The sequence below is a fragment of the Epinephelus moara genome, chromosome 12 (genome assembly GCF_006386435.1).
Source record: "Epinephelus moara isolate mb chromosome 12, YSFRI_EMoa_1.0, whole genome shotgun sequence".
Taxonomy (NCBI): Eukaryota; Metazoa; Chordata; class Actinopteri; order Perciformes; family Serranidae; genus Epinephelus; species Epinephelus moara.
The window spans coordinates 15,113,550-15,137,361 of record NC_065517.1 but is presented as its reverse complement, the minus strand read 5'-3'; the positions used below and the strand labels follow the sequence as shown (position 1 = coordinate 15,137,361).

The 23,812-nt window shown below is 38.8% G+C and overlaps 1 protein-coding gene and 1 non-coding gene across 2 annotated transcripts in view; both read left to right on the top strand.

Moving 5' to 3' along the window:
• The first annotated feature begins 4,121 nt into the window (after window positions 1-4,121).
• trnaa-ugc (transfer RNA alanine (anticodon UGC)) lies at window positions 4,122-4,193 on the top strand. Its single transcript has one exon. It is a non-coding gene; the product is annotated as a tRNA-Ala (tRNA).
• A 406-nt stretch (window positions 4,194-4,599) lies between these two features.
• ift172 (intraflagellar transport 172) overlaps window positions 4,600-23,812 on the top strand; it is a 53,331-nt gene continuing 34,118 nt past the window's right edge. Inside the window, exons 1-17 of the mRNA XM_050058630.1 lie at window positions 4,600-4,785; window positions 5,303-5,446; window positions 5,938-6,050; window positions 6,147-6,186; window positions 6,464-6,529; window positions 6,893-6,972; window positions 7,146-7,233; window positions 7,358-7,572; window positions 7,706-7,829; window positions 8,148-8,243; window positions 11,539-11,700; window positions 12,248-12,301; window positions 12,567-12,670; window positions 14,481-14,566; window positions 17,612-17,724; window positions 22,964-23,131; window positions 23,585-23,721. Coding sequence (XP_049914587.1) covers window positions 4,747-4,785; window positions 5,303-5,446; window positions 5,938-6,050; window positions 6,147-6,186; window positions 6,464-6,529; window positions 6,893-6,972; window positions 7,146-7,233; window positions 7,358-7,572; window positions 7,706-7,829; window positions 8,148-8,243; window positions 11,539-11,700; window positions 12,248-12,301; window positions 12,567-12,670; window positions 14,481-14,566; window positions 17,612-17,724; window positions 22,964-23,131; window positions 23,585-23,721 — 1,829 coding nt within the window. The 5' untranslated portion in view covers window positions 4,600-4,746. The remainder of the gene's footprint in view (window positions 4,786-5,302; window positions 5,447-5,937; window positions 6,051-6,146; window positions 6,187-6,463; window positions 6,530-6,892; window positions 6,973-7,145; window positions 7,234-7,357; window positions 7,573-7,705; window positions 7,830-8,147; window positions 8,244-11,538; window positions 11,701-12,247; window positions 12,302-12,566; window positions 12,671-14,480; window positions 14,567-17,611; window positions 17,725-22,963; window positions 23,132-23,584; window positions 23,722-23,812) is intronic.

Genomic DNA, 23,812 nt, shown 5'->3' with positions numbered 1-23,812 from the left:
TCAGCCCTGTGATAGTCTGGAGACCTGTCCAGGGTTACATCACATTTTTTAAAAGGCTCAGTGATTTCCATAAACAGCTTGTCACTGTAGTTTTTATCAAATATACAGGAGGAAAAAGTGTATTTGCTGGGGACTATTTTCAGCAGCGGATTAATCCACATTTGGTGCTCTAGTGTGTATTTGGGGCAGCAGGACTATCTATGTGGGACAGTCAAAAGAAACTACAGTGTGTGTGTGTTCATGTCACCCAGTGCAACAGTATGACTCATTGGTGTGTTTCAATAGTTTTTGCACAATAATGGAGCTCTATGGAATATCAGACTTTGGATATATACTTGTTGTTAAGATCGGCTGATGGTTGGTTTTTATTGATATTAAGAAAAATATTGAGTAGAGAGTCTCTGTAGCACTGATGCACTATGATTACCTGAAATGATAAAAAATAAGATAGCATAAGAGAGGCATGAGTAGCTGTGTGTTTGTATGTTTAGCTTACCCTGCAGCAACCCTCTGCACCCGACCCTATAAATAGTCTAGTAATCCCATTAATAGCTTAGTCTACTTAGCCGACTCCATTCTCTGGATTAGAAAATACCTCGCTAGGAACTGACCTCACTGCTATCTATTCCCTTATCAGGAAGCTGACAAAGGTCAGAGGGCAGGGACAGGAGGTGAAAGTGCCCTATAACTTTACATTAGCTAATTAGTTCATTCATTCATTCATTCATCAGCTCTGCCCTCAAGACTTTGGCCCCATTTATTTCTTATGCAAGAATATGTATTAAGGACATGGTGAAAGATTAGTTTTTGGTGTTACTCTGGGAATTTTAGGATAAGGTTTGGTTTATTTTAGGGTTTATTTTTATTCTTCCATGCTGGTGAAAACCGTGCCCGAAGGCCTTATGTTAAGTTGTTTGTCGCCATTCTCCAGAACACGATATCTCAACAACGCCTTGAGGGAGTTTCCTTGAATTTGGCACAAACATCCACCTGGACTCAACGATGAACTGAATAGATTTTGGAAGTCAAAGATCGAATCAGAGTGAACTTGCATCCATCTCATTCTTGTGAACACGACATTTCAAGAGGGCCTTGAGGGAGTTTCTTTAAATTTGGCACAAATGTTAACTTGGATTTTAAGAATGATTGGATTAGAATTTGGAAGTCAAAGGTCAAGGTCATTGTGACTCCACAAAACATGTTTTAGGCCATAACTCAAGAATTCATACGCCAATTATGACAAGATTTCACTCAGATGTCTAATAGGATCAAATGAAAGTCAAAGGTCAGCTTCACTGTGACATCATAATGGTCTGCAAAAACAGTTTTCTGGCCATTATTTGATGCCATATCTCAGAAACAAGGGGAGGCATTTGGTCAGATGCTGATGAATGTAAACTTTAAGTGCAACTTGAGTGGTTTGCAGAGGCGTACAACTGTGAATCGGTATTTCTGGTTCTATTACACACACAAAAATCTCATATAGAGGATTGTGCAGCCTTGGTCGAGGTAAGTGCTCCTTGGGTGCTTTGTAGGTCATTTAGTCATGATATCCAGTGACCAGGGTCATAGCCACTAGCCAGGATTTTGGCTTTACACCAAGGGAAGAATTTTAGAAGAAAAAAGTCATAATATTTATATATATATATTTGTGATATTTCTCACACTTCTAAATTTAGCCGTTGAATTTTAAGTTTTAGTTTTGCTAAATATGATATGAACTGTTTCAGAGAGTCAGAACTGTTGCATGTAGAGGAAATGATGGCAACTCAATTATAGAATAAATCCAGCATGTGTAGTTTTGAGTTGTATAACTAAAAATGGCTCTTCCTCAGGTCATTAAAAAAAATCAGTGAGACAACACATAGCCATTCACTAAATACAGTCTGGCTTCCAATCCCATGAAATACATAAGTAAGACATCTGCAGATTAAAACAGTAGATGGCGTGCTTGATTTACATAAATGTTCTGTGTGCTGTTGGATTGTAGTCAGTGGTTTCTATGAGCTTGATTTTCATACTGCTGCTTCTGGCTGGATGACTCAATCAAACACATGCCACATTTTAAATATAGCATGTCCCAGTGGGTCCTAAATATAAAAAAAAAAATCATAGAAAAAGTAACAGCACACTACAGTGTTAGTTACAAGTAAAAGTCCAACATTCAACATTTTACCTAAGTAAACCTACACAAATATTAACAACAAAACATTCTTAAAGCACCAATAGTGCTTATGATACATAATTGCCCATTTCAGAATGATATATATTATATTACTGGATTATTGATGCAGTACATCACTTTAATGTTGCAGCTGTTAAAGTGGAGCTGGTTTTAATTACTTGCCACACTGCTAGCTCATGAATATCCCCCCAGGGATCAATAGTGTTACTCTCTATTAACTGATAATGATACATTATATTTGTTGATTACTTTTTGTAATTCTGCAACAAAGGTATCAGATAAATTTAGTGGAGTAAAAAGCAAAATTCATGGCAGACGATAGACGTAATCAAGTAAAATACAAGTAAGTTACTGTACTTCAAATTGTGCTTGAGTAAATGTACTTAGTTATATTCCACCACTGCCTAAAATCTATTTAAGTGTTTAATTAGTACTTCTTTATCTAAGTAGTTATGGTTTATGACCCCAATTCCAAAAAAGTCAGAATGCTGTGTATAAAATAAATAAAACCAGAAAAGCACTCGGAGAGCGCAGACCTCCGCCAAGCAGCTCGGATTTCCCGCCAAGTTATTACTTTATCCACTTCGCTTCAACCGATCACCACCAAAATTGTATCATCTGTTCCTTGTCCCATTATCAACTTTCCTGAAAATTTCATCAAAATCCGTTCAGAACTTTTTGAGTTATTTTGCAGACAGTCAAACAAACAGACAAACAGACCAACGCCGGCGAAAACATAACCTCGTTGGCGGAGGTAAAAAGAATGCAATGATTTGCTAATCTTTTTTGGCCCACATTCAGTTAAATACAATACAAAAACAAGATATTTGATGGTCAAACTTATAAACTTTATTGTTTTTTTGTTAATATACACTTATTCTGAGTTTGGCGCCTGCAACACGTTACAAAAAAGTTGGGGCAGGAGCAACAAATAACTGAGAAAGTTGCTGATTGCTCAAAAAACACCTGTTTGGAACAGTCCACAGATAAACAGGTTAACCAGTAACAGATTAAAGTATCATTACTGAGTATAAAGGAGCATCCACCAAGGGCTCAGCTGTTCACATGCAAGGATGGTCACTTTGTGAAAAAAAAAATGTTAGGGCAAATGGCCTAGCAGTTTAAAAACTACCTTTCTCAATGCACAGTTGCAAAGCATGTCAGGATTTCACCATCTACAATCCATAAAAATCATCAAGGATTCAGTAAATCTGGAGAAATCTGTACGTAAGGAGCAACTCTGAAAACCAACACTGAATGGCTGTGACCTTTGACCCCTCATACCAGCACTGCATAACACCAGCGTGACTGTGTAAATGATATTACTACATGGGCTCATGAACAACATTGTCAGTGAAAACAGTTTGTTGCTGCATCAACACATTTAAGTTAAGACTCAACAATGCAAAGTGAACACCATGTATCAACATGCAGAAACGCCACCGACCCCTCTGGGCCCAGGGTCATCTGAGATGGACTGACACAAAGTGGAAAACTGTCCTGTGGTCTGACGAATCCACATTTCAAATTGTTCTTGGAAATAATGGATGGAGGAATCATGGAGGAAAAGGCTTTGCAGTAAAAAAGTTGGGGACACAAGACTGGCCTTCTTGCAATCTGGACATGTCTCCTCTTGAAAAGGCGCATTAAGAAGCACAAACTGAGACAGCAACAGAGACTGTGGACTGTTGAGTAACTGAAGCTGAACATCAAGCATGAGCGGGAGCACAAGGGTAAACATGCACCTGTCCCAACCTTTTTGGAACATGTTTCAAGCATCAAATTCAGAATGAGTGTATATGTGTAAAAGAAAGAAAGAAAAAAAAGAGTTAATCAGTCTGAACATTCCATCACAAAATACATATTCTCCCTATTTATAGACGTCACGACCCCTAGTGGCTATAAATATGTGGGTTTCGATAGTGTCACCATGGAAGGGGATGTAGCTCAGTGGTAGAGCGCATGCTTTGCATGTATGAGGCCCCGGGTTCAATCCCCGGCATCTCCAGGTGATCCTTTTCTTGTGTCGAAACGAAAATGTCCATTTGGATAGACAACGTGAAAAACTGCTCACTCACTGACTGTAGTAAATCCAGAACTAACTTGACATATACAAATGGGTAATGTGCTTTTGTGGTAATATACAGGTCGCTTTCCAATTGTGACGGACATCATAGTTTTCAAAAAACGAAGACTGTTTTTTAGATTTTGCTCCAGTCTTGAATCTACATACTTTTATAGATGCATTGTCTATAATTGTCCCTAAGCTATTAATCAGAATTCACTAACAGTTAAAACTATTTGTGATAAAAGTACAATTATCGGAAGAAAACGACGTAATGCGTACAGCAGTTAACATTTCCCATAGTTCTAAATGCACCACGAGCCTCCGCCCCAACGGTTACTAAGGAGATCACTGTTAAGTTTACTACAAAGATGTCCTCCATGCTAGCTGCTATGTCGGAGCTGGTCAACAAAATGACCATATTCTAAAGATTGCACTTTATCTCAGCACTAATATCGTTCTTGCTGTGTACGAGCCTCCCACAGACTTTAGAAAAATGCAACTGAAGCATCTTAAGACTCTGTTAACACCCCAGGTAAGTTCAGTGACAAGTTAGCTAAGCTAATGCTAGCTGATGCTGGAGAGCAACATTAACGGTTAGTTAAAAAGTGTGACTGTTAATGGTCTTATGTCGTTTCTCGAAAGCTGTAAGAAAACACTAATTTCCTCTTGTCAATTCGGCATTAAGGTGATTTTTCCTGATCCGTGTTTAACTGGTATTTAATTATGTTTTATTTTTACAGTTACCTTACTTTGATACCAACTGCGATGCGTTACCTGGTTGAAAAAACACTGTTAATAAGCCCCGAATAAGCTGAATACTTCATCTTAATGATTCAGACCTGGTCATTAGTTGTGTTTTAGTAGTTGACACATTATACCAGCTTTAAAACTGAAAACTGTTCAATCTTCTGTGGTGTTTGGTGCGAGCCCCTGTCGTTACAGAACATAACGCATATCAGGTTAGCTAAAAACTAGCCCAAGGGATGCTCGGCTAAAGCATCGGCTGGTAATCACTTCTGACGGTTTGTTGTCTCTGCCTTGTGTCACAGGAGGGCGCTGCCAAAGTGACGTGCATGGCCTGGGCACCCAGCAACACCAAGTTCGCTGTCTGCACTGTTGACAGAGTGGTGCTTCTCTATGATGAGCAGGGAGAGAGGAGAGACAAGTTCTCCACCAAACCCTTAGAGTCCAAGGTGAGACAGAGGAGCAGTTATTATAATGCTGTTAGATACTTAAAGTCAGGTTTTGAAACATCAGTTTAAACCCATTGGGATTTAGCATCTCGCTTTCAAGGGGGTCCAACAGTTTCATGAACAAACCGAAACACAAACCACAGGGCACAACACACCTCACTAATGCAACAAAAAAATAAGACAGTCCATTTAATAACATAAATAGGAAAACAGTAAAAACCTCAGGATAGGTATTATCATAAGAAATGATTCAGCGATACTGAAAACACATGTAATTTGTTTTAAAAAGGATAATACATTTTGTTAAATAAGCAAAATAAGGACAGATGATGATTCAAAGTGTGGATATTGGCCTTTGAAATAATAAATTGTCATTGCCATTGTTAAATACCTAACTCCTGCCTATGTCCCAGTATACTGTATATTATTAAAACACCTTCCTATAACAGCATGTTGTGTGTCAATAATAATCCAACGTGATCTTTTGTCAGTATGGGAAACAGAGCTATGTTGTCAATGACATGGCCTTCTCACCGGACTCCACCAAAATCGCCATCGGCCAGTCAGACAACATCATCTTTGTCTACAGAATTGGAGAGGAATGGTAACGTCCTCATGCTGATTTCAACCCCCTATATTGATCTTGTTACATCGGTGCATGCAAACAGACTGTATTTATCAGTGCTGTCTTCTCTTGTAGGGGGGACAAGAAAGCCATTTGCAACAAATTTGTTCAGACGGTAAGTTAACATGACGTTTTGGCAGTGAATAGAATCCTTAAAGAAGCAGTAACTGTGTATTAAAAGAAAGACACCAATGTGCATCTGCTTTAGTGTTAATTTTATGTATACTGAGCGTATGCTTTCAAAGTCATGGATTGAGACATCTCACCTGTTGGTAAAATATTTGACTTTAATGGCTTTTGCATGTCAGAAAAGCAAATTTTCCTGGTAGAAAGTCTGAATTTCCAACTCTCTGACAACTTTGTAATGCAGCGTTTTATTCTGTGCTTTGCAGAGCGCTGTGACTTGCTTGCTTTGGCCTGCAGAGCATGCAATTGTTTATGGATTAGTGGATGGCAAGGTAAGTCAGCAACATGTTCTCACCACTCATCAGAAACATCATTATGCTAATGTGAGAGTTTATATTCATTTTGTTGATTTATTATAATTGGAAGGAGTATTGCCATATTAGTAAGTTGGCAGACACAGCAGGTAGTTAGAGTTCTATCTGGTCTACCTGCTGTGTCAGAGGTCTTCTCACCCTTTTAAGACTTACTGTTTTTGGCTAAACAAGGACTCATTTGAGTGAAAATTATTTCTTGCCTTCCAGAAAATGTCAATTTTACTAAAGAGTTGCGATAACTGCTCTTATAACAGCATTTGAAAGCAGTTTTTGGTCAAACAATAAAGTAAATTTTGCTTGTTTCATTATTTTTTCCCGTAGGTTCGCCTCGCCAATACTCAGACAAACAAGTCATCGACCATCTACGGCACTGAGTCCTGTGTCGTCTCACTGGCATCCAAGTAAATGCATAATACATATTCATAGGTGGTCATGACCAACAGATAGTGTAAGGTGCACTGTTGGTTTGTTATTCACAAAATATTTTCGAGGAAGATAGCCTTGTCCTTCTCAAAATGCCAACAAATGATATGCTTGTTCATTTTCTTCGTCTGTCTCGTCTGTTCTGTGTCAGTGTTTCTGGTAAAGGCATCCTGTCTGGCCACGCTGATGGGACAGTCGTGCGTTACTTCTTTGGTGACGAGGGGTCAGGGGAGTCTCAGGTACCTACTTTAAATTTATCATCACATAGATTGTCTACATGTTGCTGCAACATTTATTGTATACACTTGCTTTCAATGTGTCTATCACGCAAAACAAAACGCACTCCCTCTCGCTCTGACACAGGGTAAGCTGTTGATGCACCCGTGCCCACCCTACGCTCTGGCCTGGGGTGCAAACAGCATCATGGTGGGTGGCTGTGACAAGAAGGTGGTGGCCTACGGCAGAGAGGGTCACATTCTGCAGACCTTCGAGTACAGCCGCGACCACACTGAGAGGGAGTTTACCGTGGCTGCCACCAGCCCCAGCGGGCAGTCGGTTGTGTTTGGGAGTTATGACCGGTCAGTACATCGTCTCTCAGTTGATATACAGACAGTACTGCGATACCCATCACACATCAGGTATCATTTACAATACTCAGATTATTTGCATAGGGTTCAGCAAGTTTTTTTCTCTCCTGTATTTTTCACCCAGGTTGCGGGTGTTTAACTGGGCTCCCAGGAGAGGTGTGTGGGATGAAGCCAAGCCCAAAGAGATTCTCAACCTCTACACCATCACCAGTTTGGCCTGGAAGAAAGATGGCTCACGCCTCTGTGCTGTAAATACTTAATCTGTCGCATTATTTTAATCTGGAGTGTTTACTTTAACGCCAACCTACTAATTAAATAACATGCCTTTTGCTCTTTAGCTCTTCAGGGGAGATTTGCAGCAGTGGTTACATGTTTTTGTATGGGCAGGTCTCTCTCTGGTCCCTATTCTACCTGGTTTTACACTGATATTAAACTGGTTACTGTGGCGCTGAGTTCCTGTATCTATAACATGCCGCTCTGTTAAAAACACACCTAAAACACAAATCTGTAAAAAACTAAATGGTGTTTTATGTATTTATTTATAGTGTGTGTTTGTGTCTTGACAGGGAACACTGTGTGGGGGAGTTGAGCTGTTCGATTGCTGCTTGCGGAGAGCCATCTATAAGAACAAGTTTGAGATGACCTACGTTGGCCTGAGCCAGGTAGAGACAGATGGGAAAAATTCAAGTATTTGTCTAAACCACAAAACTGAAGTATTTTTGATCACATAAACAATGAGGAGCATTCAGGAGCAACAAAGCAATAGTATCCCTCACTTTGGTCTCTGCCACTTTCCAGTTTACATAAGAAGTTCGATAAGATAAGAGTTATGAATCCCACACCAAAGAAATTTGCACGCTGCAGCAGATCAAGAATCAGAACCAAGAGAATGGAAGAGTGCAAAAAAGGATAAAAATGTTACAAATATACAATTTAGAGAAAATAAATAAATATATATATATATATACACTTTATACACGTTTCACTTATACAGATACTGTATGTACATGATTGATAGGTGCACAGGCTAACCGAAAAACACACGTTGTGTCTTATGTTTCCTTTAAATATATAGAAATATCGCCTATAAGTATTATTGCACAGTAAGCAGTAAAATTTTGCATAGTAATAAACTGCATAGCCATGTCACACCGTATAAATATAAAGAAAATGGGTATGTACGTATATATACGTGAGTATGAATAAGTAGAAGTTATAGAAAATATATATAACCTGAGGTGGAAACATATGGTACAAAATTGAAAATAGCCAGCTGATTGTGCAGTAGCAATAGTTCAGATTTAAATAATTAAAGTGCAAAAAACAAACAAAGAAAAAAAAAGTCCACTGTCTAAATTTTATAATTAAGAAAGAGACAGAGGACATGGAAGTTTCAGAAACTAACCCAGTATCTTAAGATTTACTGATTAATCTATGCATCACATGGACCAGTAAAAGTATTTTTTCAATATTTGAAAGCATATTGTTTTTGCATCAAATTTTGAAATCAGAACAAAAATAAGCCATACTTATCACACACATTAAAGGATAACTTCGGTATTTTTCAACCTGGGCCCTATTTCCCCATGTGTATGTGTGCGTATGATTCACAGGTACAACTCGTTTTAAAATTGGTTCAGTATTGAGGGAGGCGGATGCAGCCGGCAGCCGCGAGGTAGATATGGGGGCAAATGCGTCCCGTATAAGTTTGCGCATTAAAAGTGCTTTTTTTCGCCACTGACCGGTTCAGATCGCCAGTGCTATCTCTGTAAATAGCCTACTAAGCGTTTCCCTTACCTCTGGGCTGTGTGACATCATCTCGCAAGAGCTTTGCTTGTTGCCGGAAGAAAACAGAGGAGCCATGCTGAGCGCCGCTCAGAGTGGCGCTGGTTGTCCCGGAGTACAGTTGAGAGTTTTACTGCATCGATTGAAAACACAATGGTTCGTGTTTGTGCTTATCCGAATTGCAAGAACAGGATGTCGCGCAACACCCCGTACAGCTTTCATAGGCTGCCTTTGTCGGACGGCCAGATGCTGAAGTTGTGGCTAGCTGTGCTACAAATGGATGCTAACACTCCTGTCCAGTTCAGTATTGAGGGAGGCGGATGCAACCGGGAGCCGTGAAACGAGCTAAAACAGTAACGGAGGCAAATGCGTCCCGCCCGTATAAGTTTGCGCATTAAAAGTGCTTTTTTTCGCCACTGACCGGTTCAGATCGCCAGTGTCATCTCTGTAAATAGCATACTAAGCGTTTCCCTTACCTCTGGGCTGTGTGACGTCATCTCGCGAGAGCTTTGCTCCACTGTGTCTGTAGCTCTCTCTACTCGTGGGACAGCCGTTTTCTTGAGGAAGAGGTGTTTCTGATGTCTTCTCTTCTTCGGCTGGCAGTAGTCATCTTGGGAGAAGTGAGCACTGCAGACCTGATGGTCTGCAAGGCGCAGTGTCTGGACAGGAGTGTTAGCATCCATTTGTAGCACAGCTTGCCACAACTTCAGCATCTCGCCGTCCGACAAAGGCAGCCTATGAAAACTGTACGGGGTGTTGCGCGACATCCTGTTCTTGCAATTCGGATAAGCACAAACACAAACCATTGTTTTCAATCGATGCAGTAAAACTCTCAACTGTACTCCGGGACAACCAGCGCCACTCTGAGCGGCGCTCAGCATGGCTCCTCTGTTTTCTTCCGGCAACAAGCAAAGCTCTTGTGAGATGATGTCACACAGCCCAGAGGTAAGGGAAACGCTTAGTATGCTATCTACAGAGATAGCACTGGCGATCTGAACCGGTCAGTGGCGAAAAAAAGCACTTTTAAACTTTATAAACTTAAACGGGACGCATTTGCCCCCATATCTACCTCGCGGCTGCCGGCTGCATCCGCCTCCCTCAACACTGAAACAATTTTAAAACGAGTTGTACCTATGAATCATACGCACACATACACATGGGGAAATAGGGCCCAGGTTGAAAAATACCGAAGTTATCCTTTAATTAGTATGATTTCCGACAAATTAAGATATTTTTTGGGGCATTTTAGCCTTTAATTGTCAGGACAGTCAAGCATGAAAAGAGAGAGAGAGAGAGAGAGAGAGAGAGAGAGAGAGAGAGAGATGCAGCAAAGGGCCACAGGCTGGAACCGAACCCGGGCCGCTGCGGCAACAGCCTTGTACATGGGGCGCCTGCTCTATCCACCAAGCCTCTGACGCCCCGATTTCCGACATTTTATGTAATGGTTGTCTGATTACAGCAACATACCAGTATTTTGCTTAATTTTCAAACTAGTTCTTTAACAAAATGTAAATATAGGCTTTTAGTAATCCCCTAGAACAAACACTGTGTGTCTTGTTTGTACTATAAAACTTAAAAACTGGGATAAAACATATTAACTTGACAGTGACTAGTTTTTGGAAACACAACTGTTAGAAATGAGTAGAAATGGCCTTTAAACTCAATCAAGTATTTTCTGATTAGCAAAGAAAAAATTCTATCCTAAGTTAATTAATGCATGAATAGATTTTGCTGCTGGTTTGGATAAAGTAAGATACAAATTAAATTTGACAATTATGACTGAGAGAATAGCAGAGCAGGTAATGAGACGGCTGAGGTGTAATAATATTTTCCAGTCAAGAGTTCATAAGTAACATTTGCTTTCTTTCTTGTTATGAGTGAGTCTGCCTGGTGTTACAGCTGATAGAGTTATTTTACTGTGACTCAGCCAGACTGAGTCAACTGACTGGTGTTTAAGGAGCACATGAATCCATGTGTGTATTTGTGGAGCATTAATATACTTTTAAGCCCTCTCATATAGTTTCATTTTGCGATGTATTAAGTCATTGAATTATTGTGTATAGAATACAAATGAAAAATGATCGAAAAATACATTTTATCTTACGTATTTATTTATTTATTTAGCCTCCTTCTCCACGTTCCTGTCTCAGTCGTCTCATCATCCTCTTCTAGGTGATAGTGAGGAACCTCTCTTCAGGAACACGGGTGGTCCTGAAGTCCTATTACGGTTATGAGATAGAAGAAGTCAAAATCATGGGCAAAGATCGCTACCTGGTGGCTCACACCTCCGACACTCTTCTGCTGGGAGACCTGCTGACCAATAAACTGAGCGAGGTAGGACTTAAAGGGTTATTTCACCTAAATCACAAAAATATACATCAAGCCATCAGTGTGGAAAGTAACTTGATACATTTACTCAAGTACTGTAATTAAGTACAATTTTGAGGTACTTGTTCTTCCATATTCAGCTACTTACAGAATCAGAAAATTATGATTCATTACAGTTGCTCCGATGTAAAGAATTATAAACAAGGTTTGGCCTCCACCCCAGTACAGTAGAGATGAGTGAAATTATGAATGTGTGTCAAATTGTTGAAAGATTAACTTTGGAAAAACATACCTTTTGAAGACACCATTTCCCAGTTACTCAGCATAATCCGCAGACCTTACTGTGAACAGGATATGAAGGGTTTTTTTAGGACTTTTTCTTCAGTGTTATTTCCATTGAAAACTGTCACACTTCACTGCTTTGAACAACCTGAATAGAATCCATTCACCTCCTCAAGTCCGTGTCCCCACCTGTCCTTTCATACTGTACATTCATGGTCCCTTGTTTCCTTCTCACAATAAAAAAGCCTTGACTCTGCTGCCTCTCTTTCAGGTGCCGTGGCCCGGCTCAGGGGGAAATGAAAAGTTCTTCTTTGAAAATGAATCAGTAAGTATACACATGAAGATTATTATTAAGAAGTTGTGGGGTTTTTCTCCATGAATATTCAAGACACATCTATCTGTTGCTTTTCCATTATAGTTTACAGCTGTGCCAAGACAGCACTCACTAAATTGTACAATATAATGTTAGTTCCAATACAGTAGGAGGTTCCAGGTCCTGTCATGTCTTGTGCCTTCAACTGTATGACTTCCCACTGCTCCCATTTTATTACACTCTACTGTGTTTTATTTGACTGTATTTCATGTTTCAGGTGTGTATGATTTTTAATGCCGGGGAGCTGAGCCTGGTGGAATACAGTAACAATGAGATCCTGGGATCAGTCAGAACTGAATTTATGAACCCTCACCTCATCAGGTAGGTCCAGTGACACAAAACAGACGCGCCTAATCGAGTTGGTTTATTAAAAGAAACCTCAACAGGTTGGTCTGGTTCCTAAGAACAAAGGTAGAGTAGTCTGACAGATATCATTGGTCTGATTGTTATATTGAATGTAACAATTGTAAAAAGGTCAGATCTGAAGCAATTGTATCAGCCTTAATTAAAAATGTGGGGTCCAACAGTAAAAGGTGTTTTTATTTACAGATTTTCATGCTCAGATTTAAATCAGTGTCTTGATCCATTTTGACTGTTGAGGTACAAAATTTCCAACACAGCTTTATAGGTATTGTAAACATCCAAAATAAAGAAGGTGACAACTCAGCATTTTTGCTTAGTAAAAATAGCCCTGTCAATATATGTATTTCCCAATTTTGGGTTCTTCAGTATGGAGGCGTATTGCAATCACTTGAGAAAAAAAAAAATGAATTAACAAGATATTATCTCAGAATAATGAGAAAAGTTTTCATGGAAAAAAAACCTGCTCTTGTTTTTTCTGAACTAACAAGATAATCTCATAAATTAAAATTTTTCTAGTTATTTTTCTGAATTACAAGATGATAATCTTGTTAATTGTCATTATTCTAAATTGGTTTTATTGAATTAATGAGATAACAATTTCAGAAACTGCAATTTTTCTAAAAATAAATAAAAAATCTGAATGAAACGATAATCTCGTAAATTTTTCTAAATAATTTTTTTGAATTAACAAAATAGCTATCTTGTAAATTCTAAATTTTCTATTTTTTTTAATTAAAAAGATAATCTTGTAAATTTTTCTGAATTGTTTTTTAATTAAGGAGATACCAATCTCGTAAATTATACATTTTTTAAGTCATTTTTAAATGAAAAAGATAATCTCATAAATTCTCATTTTTGTAAATTAGTTTTTTGAATTAATGGGATAACAATCTTGTAAATTCGAATTTTTTTGAATTATTTTTTTGAATTAAAAAGATTATCTTGTTAATTCTCATTTTTCTGTTTTAATTTCTGAATGAACAACGTAATAATCTCATAAATTCTTGTTTTTCTCATTTATTTTTCTGAATTAATGAGATATTAATCATTAATTTTGAAAAAGAGAGCAGTTTTTTTCTCAAGTGAATGCATTACGTGTCAGTAGTTTATAGTATTTAAATAATATAAAGTATAATTACTTACTATAATTACTTTGCAACTCTAATGTAATTGTTACGAAATTTTGTCAGATGTAGAAAAATGTTTAACAAGCAAATAAAACTCAGTTTTACTCTTCTGTTTTAGAAGTAGTCTTTTTTTTAATCTAAGTATAAACTTATAAAAATGCCAATATAATATATATGCAGTTCAAATAACACCCTGATCATAACTAATAAAAGATGCATTTCCAGCTCTGACCATTAGATGGGTGTATTGAGCTGTGCAGAAACTCCAGTTACCATGACTCTGGGCCTTCAGAGGCCTCAGTGAGCCTCAGCCTGCTCGTCAGCACACATCCATGTTAAAATATTCAGCCCTGTCAAAAGTGTCAGGACTGACAGTTCCCCGGGTAACTGACTAATGGCTGACTGCTGTTGAGGCCAGCAGGTTTTAGGATGCTCTGACTGCTCCTCGCCTCTGGCTGGACACTGTAGCATGACAACATCATGATCAGCAGTGTCCTGGGATTCCAACAGCAGCTGAAGCCAATTATACTGAGCAGATGCTGGATTTAATACGTACATGTTGAAAAGCTGTAAATTCAGTCATGTTACACTGACAAAGTTTTTGTGTTACTGACGGTGTGTTTGTGTGTTTACCTGTGCAGTGTGCGACTAAATGAGAGGAAGCAGAGAGGAGTTGAAGACAACAAGAAGCTGGCATACCTGATTGATATGAAGACCATTTGTATTGGTAAGAATGAGTGTTTGTCACTGTGGGGTTGGTGTGTTCATTCACAGTAGTGGAAAGTTACTAAGCACATTTAACCAGGTACTCTACTTAAGTACAATTTTGAAGGTCTTGTACATTACTTGAGTATTTCCATTTTCTGCCACTTTACACTTGTACTTTTTACTCCACTCTATGTATCTGATAACTTCAGTTACTTTGTAGATTCAGATTGATAATGAAAAATATAATCATCAAATAAATTCTGAGCAATATCAAAGGTTTATATAAGATAAGATATGACTATTGATCCAGGGGAATATATTCACAAGTTACCCACCAGTATATGAAATAATTAAAATTAGCCCCACCTGCAATATGAAAGTGAAACATACATTAACGCATAAGGAATGAGAATCATATAATATTCTATACATTATTCTGAAGTGGGACATTCTTCATAATGAGTATTATTACTTTTGGTACTTCAAGTAATGGATAAGTACAACCAGTGGGTAATTATTGCGAAATGAACCCCAACAGGGTGATGCAGGACTGAATCACCGTGAAGCTGCACATTATCCCGGTTATTACACCACTACTTACTGAATCAGTCAATAATTGGACAAAACATACAGATTTAAAAATGATTTTTATTGCTTCAGCTAAGCATGTATTATCAGGGCTGTGTCCATACTATAGCAACAGTCAGGTATTCATAGAAATAGTCTGCTTTTGAGAAATGACAGACTGTAGAGCACCATAATTGACCAATCAGAAAAGAGTATTAAACAAAACTGCGCAATAAGTACAATTCTAAATGTAGAACTTCTACTTGTAAGAAAGTATTTCAACACTGTAGTACTGCTACTTTTACTAAAGTAAAAGATCTAGGTACGTCTTCCACCACTGGTCATTCATGTTATTTAAATACAATATAAATTTAACCCCACACCTAAGCTGATATGAACAATTTGCTGACCCAGCTCAGGTCTTCCTTGGGCAAGAAATGCAAACAAACAAAAATAGATGTAGTTAAGCTGTTTATGGTATCCTGCAGAGCTCCTAATGTCCTCAAAGGTGATTTTTTTTGCACTCAAGTTATTATCTTGTGTGCACGAGATAATAACTTGTGTGCACATGATAAAATACATCACCTTACGGGACTTTAGGGGCATAGTAGTATACAGCATCTATTCCAGTGAGATTCTGTGGATGTGCACTGGACTGTTGTAGCCATTTGTGGAATAAGACTTCTAATTTGACACCTGAGGTTAAACACCCTGTACCTTAAGCTGAAACTTCCCATTTCTAAAATATTGCACTGATACTTTAATATCATAAAGATCCACTACCCCATAGAAAAAAAAACAAAAAACTACTTTTGATTCTTTGTAGCAGACATTTCCTGTGTCTGTTTGTCTTGTAGTGAATAATGTTGCCCATACTGGTACTTTTACTGCTTTCATATATACTTTACATTACAGGATAATGATTGTGTTCCTTGTAGTCAATAAATCACATGAAAAGACCAACACCAACAATTATTAGTCTGTCTCTCAATACTTTCTAACTTCCTGTCTGTGGCTCTCAGCCCCAAGCCAGTTGGTTTCTATTGAAGATGTGAATCTTTAAAAACAGATAAGGTCAAAGTTGTATTTCAAAGCCGTCTCTTCACTTCCAAGTTTGTAATCCTGTAAAATCCCTTTAGTCTGTTTAGGTTTCTTTTATTTATGTTGCAAAAAACAGTCACATTTAAAGCAATTGAATCTAAAACAACTATCAGAGTTAGCCTAAAAATGAGCCACATATTAAAATATGAGGGATATTTTTGTAACTGTACAATGTAAATTCCTGCTTAGGATAATAAACTCACATAAATTAGTTGAAATATTAGCCTGGACATGACCTCTGTCCCTTAATACTTAATTATTTCCCAGGTCTGTCTTTGGCTCTCAGACTCAAGCCCAGTGGTTCCTCCTAAAAACGTAAATCTTGTAAGACACCTCAAACTCATATAGTTTAATTTTTAAAAAGGCTCAGTTATTTCCTACCACAGCTGGCCACTGTAGGTTTTATCAAAAGTAACTTAAACAAGAGGAAACAGTGCATTTGTTTGGGACTGTTTTCAGCGGTGGATTAATCCACACTTGGTGCTTTAGTGAGTATTTGTGGCAGCAGGACGGTGCATGTGGGACTGAGTCAAAATAAACTACGATGTGTTTGTTCATGGTAATGAAGGAACATGTCACCCAGCGCTACAGCGTGACTCACTGATGTGTTTTTAATAGTTTTTGGACAACAGCAGAGCTCTGTGGCACAGAGGGATACTCGGCTTTGGATACACAGCCAATACTTGTTGTCGGGATCAATTGATTGTTTGTTTTTTGGTGATTTTATTGTGGGATTTGTAACAATAAGAAAAAATGCTGAATATTGCCAGCCTTATACTTAAATGCCAACAAGTTTTCGTTCCAAGGCAAAAACAGCTTGCCTGAATTCTCAGCACCTGACCAAGTCATAGTGAGTCATCAGTTCTTATCAGCAACACTGTCAGCTCTGCAGATTAACATGTTCATTTTGCACTGGAGGTTTGTGAATTGCTTTTGATTATAGAACAGCTTCAATCTGCATCTTTTCAACACTGTCGGATGTTGATGATGCTGCCATTATTACATTTTTCTCTCCACGAATCTTCTAGTATATCTTGTTTCGCACATTGAGCCGGACAGCTAGGTTTCACACATGATTACTCACCATAATATTAAAACTGCTACAACTACAATAACTGCACTATATCATCAATGGAACTGTATAATTTCCATTAAGTGGACCACACTGACTGGGCTGTATTCCATTTTAATTAAAAAGTTGACGTATCAGCAGACTAATAATATCAGCTTGATCCCAGAGCAGGTAAGTTTTTAAAGTAGAGAAACTACCTGATAGAATCAGAGATAATTATGACACAGTGATTAATTGAATAGAAAGCCAGTTTTAGTTTGACACATTGTCACACTGGCAGTCTCACTCCTCTCAGTTAACCTGTCCTTTTCTTTCTCCGCTCAGTGGACTTGGCTGGGGGCTACAATCTGGGAACCATCAGCCAGAACTCCAAGATTGACTGGCTGGAGCTCAATGAAACCGGACGCAAACTGCTGTTCAGGGACAAGAAGCTGCGGGTGAGAATAAAAAACCTCAGCACCCTGAGGGACTGTAAGAGTGGAAACAGTAGGAGTGAGGCCCAAAGCCAGAGAGGGCAGATGATAGATAAAATGATGATTAGTAAAGCAGTAAGTTAAGTAGAAAAATAACCACCTTGGTTGGGGGATGTCTAAAGTTATAGGCACGTCCATCACCCAAATAATGTCTCTGGGCTTTTTGTGGAGTTATTTTGGTCATCCAGATGATAGGATAGTATTTCAGAATAAATGTGGACTCAATTTGCCAGAGGGGGCGCCGCAAGTCTCGAGAGAACTCAATCCATCCATCCATATACGTTGTGGCTTGTGACCTATTTTAACAAAGCAACTGTCCGTGTTTTATTTAAACCATTAATTATAAGAGGCCTGAAGAAGTAACATCACCCAAATATGACCTGTGACCCTGTATCCAAACATAAATATAGGTTTGTTTAGCATAAATGTTTTTTTTTTTATTACTTTCTTATCCCGCTAATTTTCGTCTTGATTGACTCCCTTGATCGACTCCCCAGATTGATCTTGCAACCCCTACAGTAGGAGAGATTTCCTACAGGTTGGACCCAACATTTTTCATACAGCTGTTTGTTTTCAGTCAAATAATTGTTTGATTTGTATTCAAAAACATTTGCAAAATTGATAACAAAAAAATAAGAGCAATAGATCCTCTAGGGATGCACAATATTGGATTTTTTTTGCAGATGTCCGGTATGCCGATATATAACAACTTATTTCGCTAATAACCAATACCAATATCGATATATATCCACTTTTTTCCTCAGCTAATTTTCTCCTCTTTAGTGGAATTTACATCATATTCTGCATGCATTCTCTTGTCCTGACAGCCCACCAGCAGATGGAGACATGAAATACAATGTCTTTAAATACACCGATCAGCCAAAACATTAAAGCCTTGGATCCTGGCATTCATGTGGATGCTACTTGAGGTACTCCACCCAACCGAACACTGTTGCAGACCAAGTAAACCCCCTCACAGCGACGGCACTGGTCGATAGCAGTGGCCCCCCAGCAAGACAATGCACCATGCTGCACCACAAAAACTGCTCAGGAATGACCCCAGGAATGGGACAAAGAGCTCAAGGCATCAACCTGGCCTCAAAATACCCCAGATCCCAATCTGATTGAACATCTGAGCAATGTGCTGTTACCCCAGAGGTACCCACAATCCATGGTGGGTGCTTCTTGGACTGGACTTGGCTCTGATGTGTCAAGGCATGGACACAGGACCCCTGGAGGATGTCCTTTGGTGCCTGGCATCAGGGCATTACTTTCAGATCTTTTGAGTCCTGTGATGTTTACAGATGTTACAGATGTTTGATCAGATCGGGATCTGGGGAATTTTGGTGCCAGGTCAATGCCTTGAGCTCTTTGTTTCGTTCCTTGGACCATTCCTGAGCCGTTTTTGTGGTGTGGCTTGGGGTATTGTCTTGCTGGGGGGGGGCCACTGTTACTGAGGAGTGCCGTTGCCATGAGGGGGTTTTCTTGATTTATAACTCATACATTGTAAATAGTAAATGGACTGCACTTGTATAGCGCTTTTCTGGTCGAGTCACACACTGGTGGCTGAGGCTACCATACATGGTGCCACCAGCAACTCAGTAAACATTCACACACACACACACACACACACACACACACCCCGATGGAACAGCCATCAGGAGCAATTTGAGGTTCAGGATCTTGCTCAAGGATACTTCAACATGCAGACTGCAGGAGCCGGGGATCGAACTGCCGATCTTCCAATTAGTGGGTCACCAAGTCACCAAGCTCCATTCTTCATTGTTATAACATAACCAAATATAGGGATGGAAGTAGAAATAACATTAATAAAATGATAATGATAATGATGATATCATAATCCAAATGATAATTTGGATGTCAATCACTAAATGCATGTTATGTTGAATTCAAGAAGAAAACTTTGTTTCTCTTGCATTCCTCCACAGTGAACGAAGAATCCAAAAACCCGAGAAAGTTCTTGATGAATTAAAGTCGTAGGGGTCCACATTTAATAACAGAAAACTGTATCAAATAATCTGCTAACAGACTCTCCCACAAGTATAATCCAAGTCTCATTTATCCAGTTGTATGCTCAGTACTTCCTTAAGACATGCACTTTCACTAAAACTTAACTATTTAAAACACTTGCGCATAAACAGTGCAGGTGTGCTACTCATCCGTTAGAGCTTAGATCGGGCCCAAAAAATCCAGCCCGACCCGGGAACGTTACGTCCGGGACCAGCCCGGCCCATCCAATTAACTGTAATTATGGGCCTGAGCCCGATTTAACCCCGACATTTTTCAATAAGCTGGCTGTTATAATTAAGAGTATTAAACCACAATTCTTGTTATTTGAATTACAGAAATATAGGATCTTAATGAATGGCACAACACGGAAGCATGATTATGTAATAAAACAGGTGTTTATTTTAGGATCCCAAGGTCAAACGGAAAAAATGAACAGTGAACTATAACATACAAGATGAACAATAATTAACTTTGTGCAGCCTCGGTCTTAGTCTTAGATTCAGGCGGAGCTGCATGTCCGATCCGATGACGCCGGGCAAGCCAGTCCATCTCTTTTGGAGTGTTTAAATCGGCTTAATTTAGCCTGTTCTTTTTGGATTTTGTTTTATTTGTTTTGAATACAATTTATTACGTTCTATTTATTCTATTTATCATACCCTACATGCAAAATTCATGTGCGTAATAGCCTTAATTGTTTGAGCTTTTTTGTTTATTGCAACCTGAGCCCACCTGTCTGAGCCACCGCAGGCCGGGCCGGGCTAGGGCTCGGGCAGAGAATCTAAGCTCTATCGTCCCTCCCTGAGACTATACTAAAAGGTCACTCAAAGTGAAGGTCCTCCCTCTGAGAGGTATTTCAGGCATTACATATATATATATATATGTATATNATAGCCACAATATTTTGTTTCAAGTCCATTCCTCCTTCATATTCAGGCATTATATTTAAAGTTTTTCATGATCACAGCACACTGTCATAACTAAAAAAGCAAGTTAATTTGTTTTTTCTTCAGTTCGTTTTGATTTATTCCGCTGGCTTATGTGTAGAAACATACATTTGTACCTTTGTCCACCTGAATGCCAAAAACAAACAACATTTAGAAAAGGTCACTGTTTTGGCAGCTCTGAGATTCACAGCTTTCTGAGAGGCAGGATGAGAGTGGCAGAGAGCTGCTGTCAGTTGTTGCCCCGGGGTAATGAAACAGTTTGATGTCTAAGCCCTGGGGCAAAGACATGGAGAACTCTGGTAATTGGGAATCCTTCAGTGGCTTCAAACTTTTCGCTACAGTCTTTTTTTTTTTTTTTTTTTTTTTTTTTTTTACAATAGGTACAATAGCACCATTTTTTAAGTATGTACAAAAAGAACTTTAGTGGAACAGATTGTGAAATATTTATGTGTAGATCTCCAATACACAAAAGAAGGGATGGTTGAGGGTAATCAGAAGCAGAAAAGTCTCTGTAGTCTCTCTGGCTGTTTTTAGACTCTGGTAAGTTTTGTGGTTCTTATGCAGATAGAAATCTTAACGTTGAACTGCTGCTTGTCTGAATATTGTTGTGAATACTTTGGATTAAAGTTGTTGTTTCTTCTGCTCAGGTATATTTAAAACCTTGACTTGTTTCTGTTTGGATCCACATGGCTTTTCTCCTGTCCATGTTACAAGGAATTGTCTTTAATTACCTCTAATTGAGTTCTGTTGGTGCATGAAGGTCAGACATGCACGTCATTGGTCTGTTAAGTGGATAAAAATGCAACGTATCAGACCGAAAATGATTTATACAATTTCACATTTTTGGATGTTAACATTCATGGCACATATTCACTGCGGTTCCCACCAGTGAGAAATTATGGAAAGTGAAGTTGTGTAACAAATGTTGCTTTAATTGAAACTCGCTTTCAAGTGAACTTATCAACAGGCTGCTCTTCCTCGTTGCATTAAAACGTGGCCAGCTGAGCTCCAGGGTGAAGCTATAGAAGCAGCATTATTAAAAATGGCGGTGTGGGAGATATTAAGTTAGCTGATTACAACAGTGGGCGGTCTCTCATAGACACACACGCGCATGCACACACGCACGTATATATTAAGTGCTGTGGGAGCCACTGTAGCTTATAGAATATACATAATCTCATCAGCTCATCAAGAGTATAGTAGGATAGACTGCAGTGTGAGTATTCACATGGAGCTGCTGGATGTTAACTTTGTTCAAGCCGCATGAATTAAACTATGCAATGTAAACTTTAATTTCAATTAATTCCTGTGTTTACAACTATATCTGTCTTGTTTATGTTGTAGTCACCAAATCTGCCTTATTACTGCTAAACATAGTGGAATACTGGCTCTTACGTCTTACTACAGCAACCTACTCATCTGTCAGTGACCTCCAAAGGCTCTGCAATGTACAATTCTGGAATAAGAATAGCTCGCTATTTTTGGAAATACACGTATCTGCTGAGAGTTAGATAAGAAGATCAATCATATGTGTTAATTGAACATGAAGCTGGAGCCAGCAGCTGGTTATGATAGCTTGAAATAATGACTCAGGGTATCTGTAGGTCCTACAAAGTTTCCTTTTAAAAAGCCTTAGTCTATAAAAAAAAATTAACATGTTTTTTCACCTGCCCCTCCTGGCTGTCGTGGAAACATTGTACACCTGTAAATTAAAAGTGGGATTGTTGTGACAGTGGATTTTCAGTCAGCACCATCAGACCTGTAGCAAAAACTGAACTTAAATTGATCATTTTGAAGTGGTTATTCCATCCATCATTTGTACGCCAGTTATGTTATCATTAAGTATGCTGCATTAATGTGAATGATTGTATCATTGGGAATTATTGTTTAATACTGCTGGAAAGTACTGAGTTTCTATGTGCTGTGATCATGAAAGAGGTATTAAATTGCATTCTGTGTGGGATTAAAAAGGCCTTATAAAATCTTAACATGGTGAACCCTGTAGAAACCTGGATGGAAACAGCTAGCCTGAGTGTGCGTGACAACATCAGTTGGTTCCCCTGTTGTTAGTCCTTATGCCAAGCTAACTGTCTTCATATGAGTTGTGTCAAACGTCTTAAGTCTCAGCAAGAAAATTAATTTCTCTGTTTAGGTTAGACCATCCCTGATGATGAAATGAACAATTGAGAAAGTCATTTTTTCCATATCTCCCTCTCCTTCCTCCTCAGCTCCATCTGTATGACATAGAGACCGGTGTAAAAACCACGTTGCTGAGTTTCTGTTCGTACGTCCAATGGGTTCTTGGCAGTGACGTGGTGGTCGCCCAAAACAGGGGAAACCTCTGCATCTGGTACAGTATCGACAGCCCAGAGAGCATCACCATGTTCCCGATTAAGGTGAGACTTTGTTCTCTTAGAAGGTGTAAGTGTGTAGTAGAAAGATCTCCATCAGATTACATATTTACATGACTGTAATGGTTGTTAATCAATCAACCTTTTTATTTAGACTCCAGGTCCATTAAAAAAGACAGACAAACATACAATATTAATGTTAATGTTAATGTTAAGTGATGGATTTCACAATAAAGTGGGTCTTATATTTGCATTTTCATTCTTTATTTTCCTCTTTTCATTTGACCCTCTCTGCAATTGGTAATTATATGTCAAATAAATGTAGCAGAGTAAATAGTTCCCTCTGAACTGTAAATATGAAGTATAAAGTAAAATGAAATGGACATGGCACCTCAAATTTGTACTTCAGTGCAACACTTTGGTACATGTACTTAGTTGAATTCCACCACTGCAACATGTCTAATTCAGGTTTAAACTGGTTGCACCTCTCTTTGTTAGGGAGACATTGTGGATCTAGAGAGAGTTGATGGGAAGACGGATGTCATCGTGACAGAGGGCGTCAACACTGTGACGTACACACTGGACGAAGGCCTCATTGAGTTCGGTACAGCCATTGATGATGGGGATTATGACAGGTAGGTTGAGACCACTGTGACATACAAAAATCAGATCATCACTGTCATTACTGTCAAGCTGAATGTCCATCCAGCTTTCCAACTACTTGCT